The sequence below is a fragment of the Takifugu rubripes genome, chromosome 6, assembly GCF_901000725.2.
Source record: "Takifugu rubripes chromosome 6, fTakRub1.2, whole genome shotgun sequence".
NCBI lineage: Eukaryota > Metazoa > Chordata > Actinopteri > Tetraodontiformes > Tetraodontidae > Takifugu > Takifugu rubripes.
Window position 1 is genome coordinate 12332772 of NC_042290.1, and position 19640 is coordinate 12352411.

At 52.1% G+C, this 19640-nt stretch overlaps 3 protein-coding genes and 1 long non-coding RNA gene across 11 annotated transcripts; 2 read left to right on the plus strand and 2 right to left on the minus strand.

Annotated features, from left to right (window-relative positions):
- Positions 1-173: 173 nt before the first annotated feature.
- Positions 174-9878, minus strand: musk (muscle, skeletal, receptor tyrosine kinase). 2 transcript variants are annotated; one of them, XM_011604986.2, is made up of 17 exons: positions 9730-9878; positions 7794-7920; positions 7500-7651; positions 7277-7404; positions 7066-7207; positions 6815-6939; positions 5744-5903; positions 5423-5429; positions 5092-5355; positions 4832-5025; positions 4496-4519; positions 4331-4419; positions 3098-3272; positions 2838-3024; positions 2579-2770; positions 2346-2494; positions 174-1638 (listed from the first exon to the last, which is right to left on the minus strand). In XM_011604986.2, exons 1-17 carry the CDS (start codon positions 9824-9826, stop codon positions 947-949), a joined length of 2904 nt encoding a protein of 967 aa, XP_011603288.2. In that variant the 5' UTR covers positions 9827-9878; the 3' UTR covers positions 174-946. The 2 variants fall into 2 exon arrangements, with proteins under 2 accessions (XP_011603288.2, XP_029693564.1); XM_029837704.1 differs by having other exon boundaries at positions 5699-5903.
- On the plus strand, positions 7929-10366 carry LOC105416592 (uncharacterized). The gene is made up of 3 exons (XR_964630.2): positions 7929-8155; positions 9744-9847; positions 10014-10366. It is a non-coding gene; the product is annotated as an uncharacterized lncRNA (long non-coding RNA).
- An 800-nt stretch (positions 10367-11166) lies between these two features.
- rassf6 (Ras association domain family member 6) lies at positions 11167-15876 on the plus strand. 6 transcript variants are annotated; one of them, XM_029837729.1, is made up of 11 exons: positions 11167-11322; positions 12473-12608; positions 12705-12783; positions 12976-13130; positions 13781-13875; positions 13944-14143; positions 14218-14319; positions 14419-14552; positions 14609-14756; positions 15298-15395; positions 15505-15876. In XM_029837729.1, exons 2-11 carry the CDS (start codon positions 12550-12552, stop codon positions 15578-15580), a joined length of 1146 nt encoding a protein of 381 aa, XP_029693589.1. In that variant the 5' UTR covers positions 11167-11322; positions 12473-12549; the 3' UTR covers positions 15581-15876. The 6 variants fall into 6 exon arrangements, 5 of the variants coding, with proteins under 5 accessions (XP_029693589.1, XP_029693587.1, XP_029693590.1 ...); XM_029837727.1 differs by having other exon boundaries at positions 14419-14546; positions 14591-14756; XM_029837730.1 differs by having other exon boundaries at positions 14419-14470; positions 14638-14756.
- Positions 15877-16752: 876 nt separating this feature from the next.
- Positions 16753-18549, minus strand: LOC101072462 (cystatin-M). Of its 2 annotated transcripts, none has more exons than XM_011604984.2 (4): positions 18337-18549; positions 17191-17342; positions 17025-17126; positions 16753-16956 (listed from the first exon to the last, which is right to left on the minus strand). In XM_011604984.2, the coding sequence occupies exons 1-4, from the start codon at positions 18416-18418 to the stop codon at positions 16867-16869; spliced, it is 426 nt and encodes a 141-aa protein (XP_011603286.2). In that variant the 5' UTR covers positions 18419-18549; the 3' UTR covers positions 16753-16866. The 2 variants fall into 2 exon arrangements, with proteins under 2 accessions (XP_011603286.2, XP_003965642.2); XM_003965593.3 differs by having other exon boundaries at positions 16753-16959; positions 18337-18548.
- Between the last annotated feature and the right edge of the window lie 1091 nt (positions 18550-19640).

Here is a 19640-nt window from a genome sequence, read left to right on the forward strand (position 1 = left end):
CCAACAGGCCAAACACTTTAAACAGTTTATACTGCACACACACACACACACACACACAAGCTCTCCATCTCTCTGGGGACCACCTGTCCGCCATCTTGTGGCCGTCAGCAGTATTGCAGGTAGGCCTCATTTCTCAGGGATCATTTTTGAAGTTCAGATTTAGGCAAAAAACATAAAATCAAATTCTTTAATTTACTAAATTATTCACTTTACAGGTTTCAAATGATAAAAAAGTTCTGATTATTGCTGTAATCACTCAATAACGTATCACTCCGAAGGATCAAATGTGGAGTGACAGAGAACACAAAAGACAAACATTTGAAATATAAAATTACAACTGCATGATAAGAAACATCAAACAAGCGTATGGAATATTGGCCTAACGTTAGCGGTTGTGAGCCAATAGCCAGCCTCTGTAGCCGCTCACTAACGCCCCCGCCGCTCGTTGGACACAGAGGGAAGCACGTGTCTTAAAACTGGACGTTTTATATTCGTCTCTTCAGAAGAAAACCTGATCAGAAAGAATTTAAAGTCCCTCAGAGGGCGACTGTTTCAGCCCAAAACATAAGAAATAGAGAGAATGCCCAGAAGTGGAATAACAGTGCGATCACCCGTCAACAGGACCCCTGGTGCAGGACCCGCCTCCTGCACCAGGGGTCCTGGGACAGGCTCCAGCCCCCCCCCCAGCGACCCCGCGACCTTACAAGATGGAAGGATGGAAAACAGCACTGGATTAAAGTGCCGACGTGGAATCAGAAACAGTCCCGAGTTTTCCCGCTTCCTTCTCTGCAGAAGGTCACCGGACCAACCACCACGTGCTGGTCCGAGCTCCACCAGGTCGACCTTCTGTTCTCTGGACTTTGTCCTGCTCGCTTCCTGCTCCGAGTCCACATGGCGTCTTCCTGTCGTGATGTGGATTTATGATTGTCTGAGTCCGAAGGTGTCGTCAGTCGGCCTCGGCGTCCACGTTCAGCACGTTCTGGTGCATCCGCTCCAGGATCCTGTGGATGCTGCTGAAGCCGGGCCGGTCCGACGGCTGGCTGCTCCAGCACAGACGCATCAGGTTGTAGAGCTCCATGGGACAGTTCTCGGGACAGGACAGGATGTGACCGTCCCTCACGTAGTAGATCACCTCCTCGTGGCCCATCCCGTAGTACGGCTGCATCCCGTGGGAGAAGATCTCCCACAGCACCACGCCGTAGGCCCAAATGTCGGATTCCGTGGTGTAGCGGTTGTAGAAGATCGACTCCGGGGGCATCCAGCGAATGGGGATGGCGTCGTTCTCGTTGGCTTTGTAGTAATCAGCTGAGTAGATGTTCCGGGAGAGGCCGAAGTCGGCGATCTTCACCACCATGTCCTCCCCCACCAGGCAGTTCCGCGTGGCCAAGTCTCGGTGGACGAACTTGCGCTCCGACAGGTACGCCATCCCCGCCGCGATCTGCTTAGAAATGGACAGCTGATCGGCGCAGGAGAGAAGCCCCGCCTCCAGCTCGGACGTGAAGCTGCGACCTGATAGGCTGGCCCGGCTGATGGTGCGCAACGACCGGTTGGGGGATCGGCGGCGAAGGAACTCGTTCAGGTCACCGTGGGCCATGTACTCGAACATCAGGCACATAGGCTTGCCCACCGCACACACACCTGTGGGAGGATACAGACAACTGCAGTTTACCACCTTGACTCGGGGCTCCTGAAAGCATCGCTGGTCTCTCTAGTGGCGGACTGCGGTACTGTAGCTGAGCTGTGCGTTTCTTATAAGGACTTTGTTAGGACGTGTGTGTGTGTGTGTGAGAGTGAGTGTGTGGTGTGTGTGTGTGTGTGTGTGTGTGTGTGTGTGTGTGTGTGAGAGAGAGAGAGAGAGAGAGAGAGAGAGAGGAGTAGATACACGGGATCGAGCCAATAATGCAGGGTGCTTCTGTTTTCGCATGGTTATTATTAGCCGCTGGGGTAATTAGAGGGAGCTAAAAATAAAGAAATCCACCTCTCTGGTTTCAGGAGCTCCTGATACGTCACAAAAACTGTCTTTGTCAGCCCGTTGATGTCGAACGCTGGAGCGTGAACTGAAATTTTCCATCTACTCTGACTGTGTTTTATATGGCCAGATGTTTTCCTGGAAGGATATTTGGAGACCAGCTGTTTGTGTTAGATTAGATCGGCTGAACTGGCCCAGTTTGATGTTTATGGTGGACGTTTGTTTAGCTGTGGACAACAAGGACACATCAGCAGCCAACTGGTGCTGTTGGCTGTTTATTTTGGACCTCTGCTTCATTAAAGATGGAGATCTAATGTTTCCACCACACACACACACACACACACACACACACACACTCACACACACACACACTCACCCAGTAGTTTGACAATATTTGGATGGTCAAACTGGGCCATGAGCGCCGCCTCTCTCTGGAAGTCATTCTGCATGTCAGCTGATGCCTCCTCCTTCAGCATCTTCACAGCCACCATGGTGAAGGACTCCATCGGCAGCAGGCCCGGAGCTCTGCAGCGCACACACACACACACACACTCACACACACACCTCAAAGGTTTGGAACCACCAGTCCTGCTAACGTCACCCTCTCACCTGGCCTGGAACACGCGCCCGAAGGCTCCTTCTCCGATGTCTCGGACGTACTGGATGTTGTTCCGGGGATACTCCAGGGCCAGCAGCTTGGAGTTGAGCAGCAGGGGGACCCGCTGGTACATGGGGTTCGGGTGGAGCCGGTCCAGCAGCAGCTCTGAGGGCAGCGCGCTCAGCGTCGGGGTCTCCATCACTCTGCAGGGGTGAGGGCGGAGTCAAGGGAGAGGCGGAGCCTCAGGGAAGGCCGACAGGTGTGACTTACCTCTTCCTGTTCCTCCACTGCTTCCTCTGTCTGCGGCAGGCGAGGACGGCGATGGTGAAGAGGACGGCGGCCGCGAGGGTGGACAGGACGATGATGATGACGGACATGGAGTAGGCTGGGTAGGACACGGTGGTGGGGGGGAGGACGCGCACGGTCTGATGGGGGCCCGGAGACTCTGTCTTGACCACTGACAAACAGAGACGGATGAGATCAGGCTGGTCTGACCCCCCATTGGCAGAAGAGTCGGCAGAAGACGGCACCTGGAGCCACGCTGGTCTCGCCACAGGGAGGCACTGGGCAGAACTCCCAGCGAATGTTGGGATTACTGGTGTAACACCAGGGTCCCTCGCTTATCCCCCCGGGGTTCCTGCAGTAGTTCCTCGAGTTCCTCAACTCTGGAATCACATCCGCAGACAGTCGGTGCTGGTGAGGGAGCTACAGAGGGAGACAAGGAAAAGGGTCAGAGGCAGTGATCCAGTGTTAAAGTTCTTCTTCAGGTTCTTCTGAGGCTCTGAGCTGAAGTCTGAGAACGTTCCTGAGGGAAACAACGTGTTTCTGGAGCGTAAACACTCCACATCTGCTATCTTCATGAGTCAGGACTTTTCTCTCCAGGGTGCATTAGTCTGTGATCCTTTCTGAAGAAACCTGCTCTCAGGGTTCAGTTTTCACACGCTTAGAATGTTGACGCAACCCCTCAATTCAAGGAAAACAGCTTCATTGCTCCCGCCACGTCTTCAGTGTTTCAGGAGCGAGAAGATCTCACCTCTGCAGCACATCATCTCCCTCCTGAAGAGCCCTCCACCTTCTGGTCAATCATCTCACAACTTCTCTAAAAACGTTCTTTAGAGAACTTTAATGAGCTGAAAACCAAACCAGACTCATAGTTTATGTCCATCATCCGCAGCTCTGATTGGTCTGGTTGTTGTGTGTGTGTGTGTGTGTGTGTGTGTGTGTGTGTGTGTGTGTGTGTGTGTGTGTGTGTGTGTGTGAGAGAGAGAGAACGTAACACATCTTTGAAGTCAGAAACCAGCAGAAGGAGCAGATCTTCACGTTGGAGAGCGAAGATCTGCTACACAAGAGCAACTGTTGCTCTGCTGCTGCGTATGCGTGTGAAAACTAATTGCTTCCAGAGGCAGGATGTGACACAAGGAGCCCCTCCCTCTCTGCTGACCTGGCACACACACACACACACACTCACACACACTCACACACACATGTTCCCTGCAGCCCAAAAGCCTCTTTATGTTTTTATGGCTTTGCTGAGTGAGAGGGTGTGTTAGGGTGAACTGTTGCTGCTCCCCTCTGCTGTGTGTGTGTGTGTGTGTGTGTGTGTGTGTGTGTGTGTGTGTGTGAGTGTGAGTGTGTGTGTGTGTGTGTGGGGGGGGGGTGGTGGCCTCCTTCGGGTTCTTTTGAGGTTTTCAGCAGCCGTTTCCCAGACTGCTTTGCGGCAGGAGTTGGGTGGGTTCTGATTCTGGCTGGAAGGTTCTGATCACCTGATGGTTCCAGGGCTGGCACGGCGTCCCCGACCGGGTCACGTTCACGCCGCCCTGGTAGAAACGACCTCGGTCGCTGAAGCAGGTCGCTGGTGCAAACAGAGAGGATGGAGTCAGGGTGGAGGAGGAGGAACTCCGGTGGTTTATGGATGTGGCTGCACTCACTTGTGATCTGGTCCAGCTTGAGGTCTGAAAGGAGAGACACCAGGATGAGTTCTGGTCTGGTTCTGGTCCAGCAGCACCACAAACATGACGGTACTGCACGCCTGCTCTTGCTTCACATCAATAATCCAATAGTTCCTCTACACTTCCAGGTTTATTCTGGGAAAACCTTCCCGATTCAAGTCGGGAAGTTTCATCGTTTTCCTCTCGGAAGCGACTGAAATGAATCCGAATTTGATTGGATCCAGTTTGTTCTGGATCCAGTTTGTTCTGGAAGAGTTTCGTTTGTTGCCCTCTATGATCCAGAACCAGCTGGTCCTACGTTCTGACCAGACGTACCTGCGAAGGGGACGTGGGTGCAGGCGTTGGGGTCCTCCTGAAGACTCGGTAAGGCCTGACAGTTGGGCACCAGGGAACTGGTACCGCTGGACCCGGTCCCAGAGCGGAAGAGGCCGGACTGGGCCGAGGCGCCGCCCTCCAGGACCGCCCACTTCCCCTGACAGTACAGCTCCTTCACGGCGAGGCAGTGCTCCCTGGAAGGTGACGTACGGCGTCTTTCTCGGTTCCATGACTCAGCATGTTTGGTCTGACACACGTACCTGCAGACCGGTTTGGGTGCCGGTCCGATCCCGGAAGGGTTACAGTCCGGGAAGGCGCTGTGGCAGAGCAGCGAGTGCATGGCGGGGCTGCACGCCGACCCGAGCCCCTCCAGCTTCGGCCACAGGCTCTGAACCAGGTACTCCTGCAGGTCCTCGGGGTCCGGCAGCGAGGAGTTGAAGAACACCAGGTGGTCGCCCGGCAGGACGGCGCCACACACGTCTCCTCGGTACGCACCGCAGTAGCCGGCGGAGCCTTTGTAGAGTCTGAAGGACGTTCAGGCCCGGTTAGTCCCAGAACCATGAAGGTTCCGGCAGCAGAGGCGGGTCTTACCTCCACTCTAGGGTGGAACCACAGGAAGCAGCAGAAGACGGTTGGAGGAACATCAGGAGGAGGACGCAGGAGACACCGGGAGGACAAGAGACAAGCGTCAGCCGGCGTCTGAAGCTGAAACCCACCATGCTGCTTCTCCTTCCTCCCTCTGACCAGAGTGTGTGTGGTCGGCGAGGTGTGTGTGTGTGTGTTTCCTTAATGGTCGTTGGGGGTTGAGGTCCAAACCCACCAACAGCTGAAACCACCAAAGCTAACTGTGACCCCTCCTCCACCCACCGCCCGAGCCAGAGCCTCCAGCGTGGCGTGCTGGGAGGAACCTGCCTGCCACGGTGACCCTGGCGCTGGCCTTGACGGTGTTGGCGCCGGCGCTGTGCCTGTTGGACGCCAGGCAGGTGTACAGAGCTGGCTTATGGACCGTCGCCTTCAGGACGGACTGGACCACGTCTCCGCTCAGAGTCTCGTCCACCGACGCGCCCGAGATCTGCGAGACACAACGAGACTCGTCACAAATGAGGAGGAGTTCATCCGGACCACTGGGGGGCGGTAGAGAGCAGACAGGAGAAACGTCTCTTTAAAGGGTCCCGAGTGTCAACTGCTCAGCTGATGGAAGAATTAGCACGATGTGTCCGCATTAGCAAAACACTGCGAAACACTTCACAGGATCGTTTGGTATTCGGAGGACTATTCCCCCCCCCCCCACACACACACACACACACTTCCCTCCCACACGCGAATAAACACCACAGCGGCTGTAGTTGACGTTGTGTCTGCCTGTTTTTAGGCACTGGCGATGTTAATGACCTCTACGAGTGCCAGGAACCCCCCCCCCCCCCCCCCCTTCCCACACACGCACACACACACACACACATCCACACGCACGCACACACACACACACATCCAGGACCATCAGAGATCCAGACGTTTGTCTGCTGTCTGGCTGTTTCAGGTCGAGTTTGTGGGTCATTTTGGACGTCCGTGTTCTGGTCTGATGTGTAAAATATGTTGGTCCATCTTTCTTGAAAGGCTGAAGTGAATTAACGATAATGTCAGCAGATCTCATCAGAAGACAGACAGACAGACAGACAGACAGACAGACAGACAGACAGACAGGCAGGCAGACAGACAGGCAGGCAGGCAGGCAGGCAGGCAGGCAGGCAGGCAGGCAGGCAGACAGACAGACAGACAGACAGACAGACAGACAGACAGACAGGCAAATGTGAGCTCTCCAATCCTCCGTCACCATAATGAGAATTCCATCTCATTATGTGTGTTTATAGACTCTGTGTGTGTGAGTGTGTGAGTGTTTGCAGTTATTTTCCTTTCGCTTCAGCGTATAAAAGTGGGCGGAGCTACAGGCAGGTCACCCATGTTCTGACCAATCACAGCACTCACAGTGTTGCCGTTTTCCAGCCAGGTGATGGTGGGCACCGGGTTCCCGGTGGCGTTGCACTCCAGGGAGACCAGGCTGCCGTACGCCACCTTCCTCTCCTTCGGAACCTGCAGGATTCGAGCTGGAACTGAAAACACAATTTTACAGCCGAGGAACCTTTGAAGTTTATCCTAGCCATTAGCGCTCTCTTATATCAGGTTTAAGTCCCAGGTTTCGTGGTTATTGTTCCAATTGCTGATATTTGAGGACGTACCCTGAACCTCGATGCTGACGGGCTTTGAGATGGACAACCCAAAGCTGTTCCTGGCCACGCAGCGGTACTGGCCCGCGTCCTCCTTCTGGATGTTGTGGATCTTCAAGGCTCCGTAATCCAGAATGGTGACGCGGTCGCTGATCTGAGGGCAGCAACGGAACGCTGAGAAAGGGATCCCGTGTTTGAGGAGTGCTGAAATCAAAGCACACACCTTGATGAGCTCATCGTCCTTCAGCCAGGTGACGTCCGGTTTAGGGTTGCCGAGGGTAACGCAGGGCAGCACAGCTTTAGCCTCCACCAACAGCGTGAGGTTGGTCGGATGGCGTTTGATCTGTGGCTCTGATGAGGAGATCCACAAGAGAGGTTCTGGATGACACACCAACATCTGGACCGACTCCAGCTGTGGCGACGCCATAGCAACCACGCACACATACTCATCTTGAGCTGCAGAGCTCCGCAGCTCTTGGCTGGTTCGCCAACGCCGTTCGTGGCGATGCAGCAGTATTCGCCGCTGTCTGACTCCCTGACGTGGGGGATGATCAGCATCTGTCCCTGCGCCCGCGTGGCGTACCTGGGGTCATAGTACCTGGCGGGGACAGAAGGGTTACCATGGTTACCACTGCGTTGATGATTGACTCGTATGGTTCAGTCTTCAGTTTAGCGCTAGGCTTAGCTAACGGTAGCAGGCGTGGTGGTTTCTGTGACCGCTTGTCTTCGTGGGAACGTACATAATCGGGTGGTTGTTCTTGGTCCATGTGACATCAGCAGGGGGGCGGGACTCCACCTCGCAGATGAAAGTGGCGTTGTGATCCATCAGAACGTCCAGGGTCTCTAAGAAGGTGATGATACGCGGAGCTGCACAGAGACAAAGCGGCCGCAGCGTAAAGCTCTGAGGAACAACGAGGTTGAGTGTTTCCATCCCGCAGCATCAGGTCTCCACCAGTGTCTGAAGTTGCATCTGAACAGCTGGACAACATCTGACGGGTTTCAGCTCAAGCTCGACCACGTGACTCATCATGAAAGCAAACAAGAGCACGACCGGACGACCTCGCAAGAGATTCTTGTTGTGCAATACCTCGTGGACCCTGAGGTGTGTGTGCGTGTGTGTGTTGCTAGTTTCCAGGGCAGCGAGTGTGATGATGCCTTACAGATGTCTTGTGATTCACAGAGCAACTTTTAAAAGCTCCAATCGCAGCGTCTCCGTCCAGTCTTAACTGTTTACACCACCTGTCAGCGAAGCTAAACAGCGGAGCATCGCTGTGCTAATGCTAACCGCCGCGTGGCTCAACTCAATGTAATACGAATCAGTCATGAAATCTTGAGAGCCTCCTTAAAAGCTCTCCTCCAGGTCAGGAAAAACAGCAATGGCAGAAATGGTATGCTAATATTAGCATTTTTACCATGCAGCTATCATTGTAATAATATCATTGTAATCTCTGTGGGGTCATTTATATCAACGTTGACGTGGGTCCCCCCCCGCGTGGGCTAGGACGAGGCTCCGCCCACGTTGCTACGGTACCCAGGACAAATCACCTTGTCAGAGGTTTTTGTTGGAAACAAGTGGAATTGTTGAAGAAGAAAATCTAAAAAGAGTAAGGAATCACTGATCCTGATCACCGTTAGCGCGCTAGCGTGTGGACGGTATCTGCAGCCTGCTGCTCATGGAACCTGACGTGCGTCAGCGCCGCTCTGCAGGCCCGTGCACGTGACCCTGCGCCGGTGCCAGAACTCGATACGGGGCCTGAAATCCTGAGCTGGACCAGCTGCGCTCCAACCTCCAACCTCTTTCGGGTTTTAGAGGAACTCTGATTCCTCTGGAGGAGAAGAGGCGGCAGGGTGGAGGTGAGCGTGCACACGGGCCCCCTGCTGGTGCAGCCGGGGGCACGTGCACGCTCACATGCAGGAAGGACGCAGGTTTAGTCACATTTACACGATGGAGGATGTGAGAAAACCAGCGGAAACCTCAGCGCTAACGCTAATTTTAACGTCCAACTTCTTGTTCTTTGACTTCTGCAGATCTTTGATCTGTTGTTGGGACCCATGTTGGGACCCGTGTTGGACCCGTGTGGGACCCGTGTTGGGACCCGTGTTGGGACCCGTGTTGGGACCCATGTTGGACCCGTGTGGGACCCGTGTTGGGACCCGTGTTGGACCCGTGTTGCAACCCGTGTTGGGACCCATGTTGGGACCCGTGTTGGGACCCGTGTTGGACCCGTGTTGCAACCCGTGTTGGACCCGTGTTGGGACCCGTGTTCGACCCGTGTGGGACCCGTGTTGGGACCCATGTTGGGACCCATGTGGGACCCGTGTTGGGACCCGTGTTGGACCCGTGTTGGGACCCATGTTGGGACCCATGTGGGACCCATGTTGGGACCCATGTGGGACCCGTATTGGGACCCGTGTTGGGACCCGTGTTGGACCCGTGTTGGGACCCGTGTTGGGACCCATGTGGGACCCGTATTGGGACCCGTGTTGGGACCCGTGTTGGGACCCGTGTTGGACCCGTATTGGGACCCGTGTTGGGACCCGTGTTGGACCCTGTTCGCCTCCCTTTAAACATTTCAGTGATCAGCAATTCTCTTTTTTATTGATCAGTGACTTTTGCGTTTCTCTTTTTCTTTCTTCATATAAAAATACACCCGACATCGTGCGAATGTGGCGTACCTGTTTGTGAGCAGCGACCCGACCCGACCAGCACCAGCAGCACTGAGAGGGTCTCCGCAGAATTCATCGTCCAGAACCAGAGAAGTCCCATTTCCATAACAGAGACGGAGACGCTGTGGTCAGTTCCCTCACCGATACTGCACTGAGTCCAAGTGTGTGTGTGTGTGTGTGTGTGTGTATGTGTGTGTGTGATTGACATTGGCAGCTGCGATCAACACAGTGCTGCGTTCAAGGACCCTGCAGCACAATCAGTAACATTTGTTTTGGGTTTCTTTCCATTCAAGGATCAACAACAAACGTGTTCATGCTGCAGGTCCAGAAGAAGAAATAAGTTCTGATTTCATAGATTGATCGCTGATCAGTTTTTAAAATGTTTTTTTTGCAATAAAAACAGAAGAATGTAACGCCGATTATCTCCATTTGCAATATTTCAAATGCAGTTAAAAGTGTTGAAAACGTAGAGCAAAATTTACACAAAAGGGATCATAACTGAGTTAAATATGACTTTAATATTACACACACACACACACACACACACACACACACACACACACAGCCTTTGTCACCTGTTGCCTGCAGCCTGTGTGTCCTGTTATTTTAGGAACGGAATGGCATCCCCATCTGTGAACTATTGTACTCCCAGAGACCATAAACACCTCATCAGTCAAGAGAAAAATACGTCTATTTTCAATCAGCGACAGTCAGAGGTGTGTTTGAAATGTGCTGATTATCAGTAAAACTTTGTAAAACCCAGAACGTTGAGCTGATGTTGAGGTTAGTGGGACACAGAACATGTGACCAGAGGAGGAAGTGAACCCACAACCTGCTGCTGGGACACGTCTGTGTGTGTGAACACAAACTAGTGATGCAGAATTAATGTTCAGATGTAAGTTAAGAAGGACCTGATGATCGGAGCGGCTCGGAGGTCTCCAGGGGTCTTCCAGGACCTGGCAGGATGCTTCCTGCTTCACACAGTAAAAAAACTGCAGAATTCTTAGAAAAGTAAAGTTACAGCTGAAATCTGGAATGCTGCTATTTTGGGCTGGTCACGTGACTCATCAAGCGTATTTGGGTTTCTCACACACACGCTCACACACGCTCACACACGCTCACACACGGCGACAGTAACTGCGCTGATCTCTGTCTCCCCCTGCTGGCCGTTGATGTAAGCGTTACTCTTTTTTCGCGCTCTGACGTCACTTCCGTACTGCGTCACCAGGGCGTCAACTCAAACTTTGGTCGCCGACATCATCAACGTCAATCCAGATTAAATATGGGCTTTAAAGGATTGGAAAGGATCTACATTCTTGTCAGTTGGACATTTAGATGAACAAGGAACCTGGAGGTGCGAACACTCGCTTGTGCACACGTGCGCACGCACGCACGCGCACACGCCGGTAATATGTCAGCAGGCTCCGCCCTCAGCACGCTGTCTACATGTGCTGTAATATTTAACCAGCTGCTCCTCAACATCTACACAGCTGTACTCTGACCCTGTGAACACACACACACACACACACTCACACACACACAGCAGTTCAGGCCCTCAGACTGATTCAGCTTTGTTGGTCTGGGGATTAAAGGAGTGAACAGGTAAGACTGCTCACCTTGACAATACAGAATCAGTCTGGGCTTCCAAAACCTGTGTGTGTGTGTGTGTGCGTGTGTGTGTGTGTGCATGTGTGTGTATTTGCTTGCTCAGCTAGGACATTTCGTCCTGCTACCTTTAAAGCTGTGTTTGAAGGTTCAGGTGAGCCTAGGGTTCAGGGTCGGGGAGGGTCAGGGGTCAGAGGTCAGGGTTGCTAGGGGTGACGGGATAGTTGAGCTGGTTCGGGTCCGATCAGCCATTAGCACACAGAGAAAACAGTCTGGGAGTGTCGTGTTAGCTTCTGTGGCCACGTTTTCTCTTTTTGCTCCAGGCAGAAAAAACCTCTTTTTAACCTCTTAAAGGACCAAAATCTTTCGTTTTCACCAACGAAAGAAAAAGAATGTAAAATGTTTTTAGCCTCAGTCAGGAGCTGCTGGTGGAGACGTTTCCGTGGTCCCCGTAGCTTCGTTAGCTTCTCTCAGACCTGTTTACTGGGATGAAGCCACTACCGCTCCAGTTAGAACTGGCACAGCTAAAAACAGGGCGTGGCCCACCTCCGACTGAATACCTGTGATGTTTGTTCACCTGGAAACATGCTGAGACACACAGGAAGAAAACCAGAGAGGGAGAGAGAGGGAGAGAGAGAGGGAGAGAGAGAGAGAGAGAGAGAGCACATGGATCCAGAGATCTGTGTTCACTGGATCTGTTTGGCTGAACAAAACAGTCGGAGCTCCTCTGTCATCACTGCTGGGTGGAGAACTGTCATTAAATCTGTTGGGAGGCCAGCCCAGAAAAGAAAGTGAAAGACTGAGAGAAGGAGAGAGAGAGGGAGGGAGAGAGAGGGAGGGAGAGAGAGAGAGGGAGAGGGAGGGAGACAGAGAGAGAGGGGGGAGAGAGAGAGGGAGAGAGAGAGAGAGAGGGAGGGAGAGAGAGAGAGGGAGGGAGGAGAGAGAGGGAGAGGGAGGGAGAGAGGGAGAGGGGAGGGAGACAGAGAGAGAGGGGGAGAGAGAGAGGGGAGAGAGAGGGAGAGAGGGAGGGAGAGAGAGATCTAACCCAGAACCTTCCAACACTCGGAGGTATTTAAAGAACAGAAGGACGGAACAAAGAACCTGTTTTCGGCGCTCCGGTTCTAACGTTCTAAACGTTCTGCTTCAGGGTTCTTTATTTAGGAGACGGTCAACAAGCGGAGGTTCAGACCAGCCGCGTCCACGTGCGTCTCCGTGTCCTCTGAGATGAACGAGGAGCTCCGAGTGGAGGTGATCCAGGCAGGAGACGGACGGACGCTGTCCAGGTGTGTCAGCCTGGGGGGGGTCACGGGGGAAGGGGGGGGGGCACGGAGGGGGGGGGGGGGTTCTGACCGGTTCCTGACTGGTTTGTGTTATTCCAGAGCAGAGTTTCTGTCACTGCTGAAGAACTACAACTACTTCCTGAAGGAGCAGACTCAGCTGCACCTCAGCTACGCTCACGTACGTCTCGGTTGCCTGAACCGGAAGTTTAAAATGTCTCTGTCAGAGTCCCCCCCCCCCCCCCCCCCCCCCCCATGGACCAGCCTCACTCCGCCCCTGTCTCTGCACCAACCCAGACCAGACAAACAACCTTAAACTACCTAAACTACCTGGCAGCTGTTTCATGAGAACTGACTGTTGTGTCTGTGACAGGTGGATGATGGCCCGGTGGTGGTGGAGGGCTTCCTGAACATCTCCTGGGGGGTCCAGAGGCCCATCAGGCTGAAGATCCAGGATGACAAGCAGACGCCTTCCATCACCTCTCCGATCTCACCCGTCAGCCCCGTCAGTCCGCTGGAAGACAAAAGGTTAATGAGAACCTGGACAGGGTTAGCAAACAGGCTAGTTAGCGCTAGCGAGTGAAGGCACATTTGTGGGAGGTGTCTGGTCTGGTCTGGTCTGGTCTGGTCTGGTCTGGTCTGGCCTGGCCTGGCCTGGTCTGGTCTGGCCTGGTCTGGTCTGGCCTGGTCTGGTCCAGTTTAGTCTAGTCTGATTTTATCTGTTCTGGTCTAGATTAGTTTGGCCTAGTCTGGCCTGGTTTAATGTGATCTGGTCTAGATGAACCTGGTCTGGTCTGGTTTAATGTGGTCTGGTCTAGATTAGTTTGGTCTGGTCTGGTTTCGTCTGCTCTGGTCTAGTCTAGTCTATTCTAGGCTGGCCTGGTCTGGTCCAGTTTAGTCTAGTCTGATTTTATCTGTTCTGGTCTAGATTAGTTTGGCCTAGTCTGGCCTGGTTTAATGTGGTCTGGTCTAGATTAATTTGGCCTGGTCTGGTTTATTCTGCTCTGGTCTAGTTTAGTCTAGTCTAGGCTGGTCTTGTCTGGTCTAGATTAGTTTGGTCTGGACTGGTTTCGTCTGCTCTGGTCTAGTCTAGTCTATTCTAGGCTGGTCTGGTCTGGTCCAGTGTGGTTTAGTCTGGTTTATTCTGGTTTACATCTGTTTTGTGGTATCTTCTGCAGAGGTATGACACGATGGAGAGAATATGTGGACCTTCACCAGATAGACGAGCTGGCTGAGACCCCCCAGGACACGGTCCTCACCTGTCCTCTACCAGGTGTGACACGTCTCCAGTGTCAACTCACCTGTGGTTACAAACAACCAACCAACCTGTGCGTCCTTCAGGCCCTCCTGTCTACGAGACCACCACCCTGTTTCCGATCAGGCACAGGAACCCGGAGCTGGAGGCGGAGTCCAACCTGTACCGCTGCATGAGTGACGCCTCATTGGTCAAGAGGAGGAGGGGGCGGGGCAAGTCAGCAGCCCAGAGAGAGAAAGAGCGACAACATCGCTTCTCCATCAACGGACACTTTTACAACTACAAGGTGGACGTCCACTGAGAAGTCTCCTTCTTTCCTCCTCTTCCTCCTCTCATCCCTCCCTCCTCCATCTCCTCCAGACCTCCATTTTCACTCCCTTATTCGGAACATCCACCAAAGTTCGGATCTCCAGCCAGATGACCACCGACCAGGTGATTAAGCAGCTGCTCAACAAGTTCAAGGTGAGTCCAAACCACACACACACACACACACACACACACTTTGATAGGTAACCTAGAATGAAACTAGCAAGTTTGAACATGAAGTTTTTCCTTCAACAGATTGAAAACAACCCTCAGGAGTTCGCGCTCTACTGCATTCACCAGAGTGGAGGTGTGACACGCAACCAGCATGGACAGGAAGTTCAGCCGACACATGCCATCAACTGTGTGTGTGTGTGTGTGTGTGCGTGTGTGTGTGTGCGTGTGTGTGCGTGTGTGTGTGTGTGTGTGTGTGTGTGTGTGTGTGTGCGTGTGTGTGTGCGTGTGTGTGCGTTCCAGAGAAAAGGAAGCTGAGCAACAGAGACCAGCCGCTGTGGGAGCGCGTCCTGCATGGACCTTCTGAGGACATCATGAGGATCTTTTTGATGGACAGGGATGAAGAGGAAGTCAGCAATGATGTGAGCCGCCGCCGCCTCGCTTCTATGAACGTAGAATGTTTAGTTTTGCAGTAGCGATTAAACAGGAAGTAGAACCACAGTCAGGGGGGCGGATAAAGGTGTGCTGAGTGCAGTGAGGGGCGGAGCCTATGACAGGTAACAAGTGTCACGTGTTGGATCATAAGTCGTCCTGTCAGAGCAGCGTGCAGTACCAGACACGTCCACCAGAGGGCGTCATTCAGCTGCTGACGTGCACATCAATTCAACAATCTAATTACACTAGATTAGATAAATTATACTCGGCCCATTTCATTTTTTATGATTTGAAGACACCTAAAATTATTTAGCTGTTTATTAACTATTTCCCTTGTTGCTAGGCAAAAAACCACATTATTTGTCTGGGGAAAAGGCCTATTTTTACATCAACTGTTATTCCGGTGACTCTGGGTCAGGTGGTACAGTTGCTATATTTCTGCGTGTTAAATAATAACAGTCAACAAAAACTCGCTTTATCATTTAATAATTCAAACATTTTGGTGATCATCCCGTGCTGATGTATCAGGTGGCCCAGTACCTGAACCTGGAGCTCCCCATCCTGGAGCAGGTTCTTCTGAGGTTCCAGGAGGAGGAGAACAGAGAGATTCAGAGGATTTTTGGAAAGTCAGTATGAAACCGAACGTTTAAAAGATATCGCTGCTGCATTTGGAATCACTGACCAGTCACTGATTGTGTGTGCGTGTGTGTGTGTGTGTGTGTGTGCACGTGTCAGGTATCAGCACCAGCACAGACTCCTGTCCCACATGCTGAACTGTAAAATGTCTCCTCACATCGAGACGAGTGTGTGACAACATGAGACCGACGTCATCAAACTATTCACAGAGTCGAAATTGCAGAAAAATGGATTTTAAAGGTTTGTGACGCATCAAAGAACTCCAATTAGACTGTTTTTCTAATTTAGGGAGGATTTAAATCATTCTGTCCCAGCTGTTCATATGAAAGAGGGCAGTGTATTAAATCACACAAACCCAAGTGTTTACAACTAAACGCTCTTTTAATAAGTTGTAACTTTTTATGAAGCCTTTGATTATTTTATACTTGACAGATGACAAATAAACAATAAAATTGTTCCTGTAGCTGTAAATACGGTGAAATCATTGTCAATGCTCCTCGGCTCCTCCACAATGATGAAGATCAAACCTCCTGACACCTTTTTACAAACTCTGGAAAATGCTGATAGTTGTGAGAAGGAACTCCAGAGCTGGAAGAGCGTTGGGGATTGTGTTTCAGAGGCCAAAATGTCTGAAATGTTTCTGCAGCGGCAGCAGTAGCAGCAGCATCAGTAGCAGCTACAGTAGCATCAGTAGCAGCTACAGTAGCATCAGTAGCATCAGTAGCATCAGTAGCAGCTACAGTAGCATCAGTAGCAGCCACAGTAGCATCAGTAGCAGCTACAGTAGCATCAGTAGCAGCTACAGTAGCATCAGTACCATCAGTAGCAGCTACAGTAGCATCAGTAGCATCAGTAGCAGCTACAGTAGCATCAGTAGCATCAGTAGCAGCTACAGTAGCATCAGTAGCAGCTACAGTAGCATCAGTAGCATCAGTACCATCAGTAGCAGCTACAGTAGCATCAGTAGCATCAGTAGCAGCTACAGTAGCATCAGTAGCATCAGTAGCAGCTACAGTAGCATCAGTAGCAGCTACAGTAGCATCAGTAGCATCAGTAGCAGCTACAGTAGCATCAGTAGCATCAGTAGCAGCTACAGTAGCATCAGTAGCAGCTACAGTAGCATCAGTAGCATCAGTAGCATCAGTAGCAGCTACAGTAGCATCAGTAGCAGCTACAGTAGCATCAGTAGCATCAGTAGCAGCTATGGTAGCATCAGTAGCAGCTACAGTAGCCTCACCAGCACCAGGAACACAGGCGTGTGTCATGTCTGCTGATACAGGTGTGTCACCCTGGGGTCACAGGGTTCCATGTGGACTCTTAATCCAGATCAGGGGAAGATGATCAGGATCTTTGATCCAAACGACTTTTATTGGAATTTCAGGTTACAAATCATCAAATCAAATGTAGTTTTGAAGAAATCATCAGAAAAGTGTCTGGTTTCGTGAACAAGCGACTCCAACGCTAATCCTCCTTCAGTTTTCTGCACTGGTGATCCTGCAGCTCATGTTTCTGGTTCCGGGGGTCAAAGGTCACCTGGAAACGGCAGCTGAGCTGCTGCAGAGAGACAGTGTGGTTAAAGAGCCCCTCAGGAGCTGCAGGTGAGGCTGGAGGACGCTCACCTTCCTGACCCCGGGGCAGCTGCTCAGGTCCAGGTCTTCAGCCTTCAGACATGCGGTCTTTCCCAGGACGGCCTGGATCCTGAAGTTGATCTTGTTGGTGACCTGTGGAGCAGCGGAGGGGTCAGGTGCTGCCTGGCTGTGAGCAGGTGAGGGGGCGGAGCCTCACCTGGCTCTGGGCCGCCGTCACCGCCACCAGCCTGAACATCCTCTTGTTCTTGGAGTTGGCGTTGAACATCTTCACGGCTTGTTGAGCCGCCTCCTGAACCTCGGGCGAGTCTGGGCTCCTCTGGATCCAGTCGCCAAGAAGAGGAACGTTCTCTGGAGACATCAGAGTCCTGTGAGGACCGTTGTCCAACCACGGTGGGAACACCTGACACCTGGTGCAACATCTCGCTCATCACACCTCAGGTCACCTTCAGGTCACCTCAGGTCACCTTCAGGTCACCTTCAGGTCACCTCAGGTCACCTCAGGTCACCTTCAGGTCACCTCAGGTCACCTCAGATCACCTCAGGTCACCTTCAGGTCACCTTCAGGTCACCTTCAGGTCACCTCAGGTCACCTCAGGTCACCTTCAGGTCACCTTCAGGTCACCTCAGGTCAAAAGCTCTAATTGAGGCTCGTTAATAAGAATCAACTGAGTGAAACAGAAGGTGCTGAGTTCCGATTCCTGAAAGATGTCAAACTTTCCATGTTCCTTATTTAAACAGCCTGACTCATTCTGACCAGCTAAACACACACACACACACACACACACAGACCCACACACACACACAGACACACACACACACCCACACACACACACAGACACACGCACACACACACACACACACACACAGCCCCACACACAGACACACGCACACACACACACACACACAGACCCACACCCACACACAGACACACACACCCACACATAGACCCACACACACACCCACACAGACACACACAGAGACACACAGACACACACACAGACACACACACAGACACACACACACAGACCCACACACACACACACACAGACACACACAGAGACACACAGACACACACACAGACACACACACAGACACACACACAGACACACACACACAGACCCACACGCACACACACACACACAGACACACACAGACACACACACACAGACCCACACACACACAGACCCACACACACACAGACACACACACACACACACACACACACAGACACACACAGCAGAGTGGAGCAGCAACAGTTCACTCTAACTACTATAACTCAATAATCAGTCACATCTTTGGGTTTGGGACGACCAGTGACACCAGCTCCTCTCCCAGTACTCACTGGTTGTGATGACTTCGTCCACAGGCTGAGCAGCACAACACAACTGGACAGCAACACACAGCAGCAACATCCACAGAGGCATCTTTGCTTCACACACGGAGCTCAGGAACCAGGTTAGAAATCTGCAACAACACGGAGACAGAGTTCACTTTTCACCTCCTCCAGTGAAGGTTGGAGCGGCTCTGAGGCAGCCGGAGAAAACTGCTGGGAATGGGGAGGGAATGGGGAGGGAATGGGGAGGGAATGGGGAGGGAATGGGGGGGGAATGGGGAGGGAATGGAGGTGTCATGAGTAAAGCTGTGGTATGTTTGCCGAGTCAGTGAAACAACACCCACTGCTGCCAGTGATTCTGTACAGGGATGACAGCACCATCAGCAGAGTGTGTGTGTGTGTGTGTGTGTGTGTGTGTGTGTGTGTGTGTGTGTGTGTGTGTGTGGGGTGAGTCAGTGAGGTGGTGAGAGTGTGTTTTGCAGCTGAATGTCCCACATCCACACCCTAAGCAGAACTGCTGCCGTCACATGATGTCAGTCAGTCACAGCAGGTGAGACTCGCCTGTTTACCGAATGTGATTGGTCGTGCTGTTGCATGCTGGGTAATGCTGCTAATCTGGAACACAAAGGAAAGGAACTGCTGTGTTTCCCACTTTGACTCTTCCAGTTGTGGTCTCTCTCCCTGGGTTGTGGTGCTCCACAGGGTCTAGTCTTGGGCCTCATGACTGCTCCCTCTCTGAGGTCGGTGGTATCTGATCGGGGCTGTTGGTGATGAAACATGCCCCTGCCCTCTTCCTGTTTGGGAATATCACATTATCATTATTGCCCCGTGATTTATAACTCAAACCAGCTCTCTGGACGTCTAATGCAAATAGAATCAGTCACAGTCGTGCGCGCTGAGCCTTAAACAAGATAATAAAGATGATAATTGATTTAAAATGTTGAACACGTGACAAACATCCTCCACGTCACAGCTCCTTGTGTAATGAGCCTGAATGACCAGCAGATGGAAGCAACACTGTGATACGGGTGATCATCCCTCCATCCCTCCATCATCCATCATCCATCCATCCATCCCTCCATCATCCACCATCCATCCATCCATCATCCACCATCCATCCATCCATCATCCATCATCCACCATCCATCCATCCATCATCCACCATCCATCCATCCACCATCCATCCATCCATCATCCACCATCCATCATCCATCATCCACCATCCATCCATCCATCATCCACCATCCATCCATCCACCATCCATCCATCCACCATCCATCCATCCACCCACTCATAACTTTATTAATGCTTTA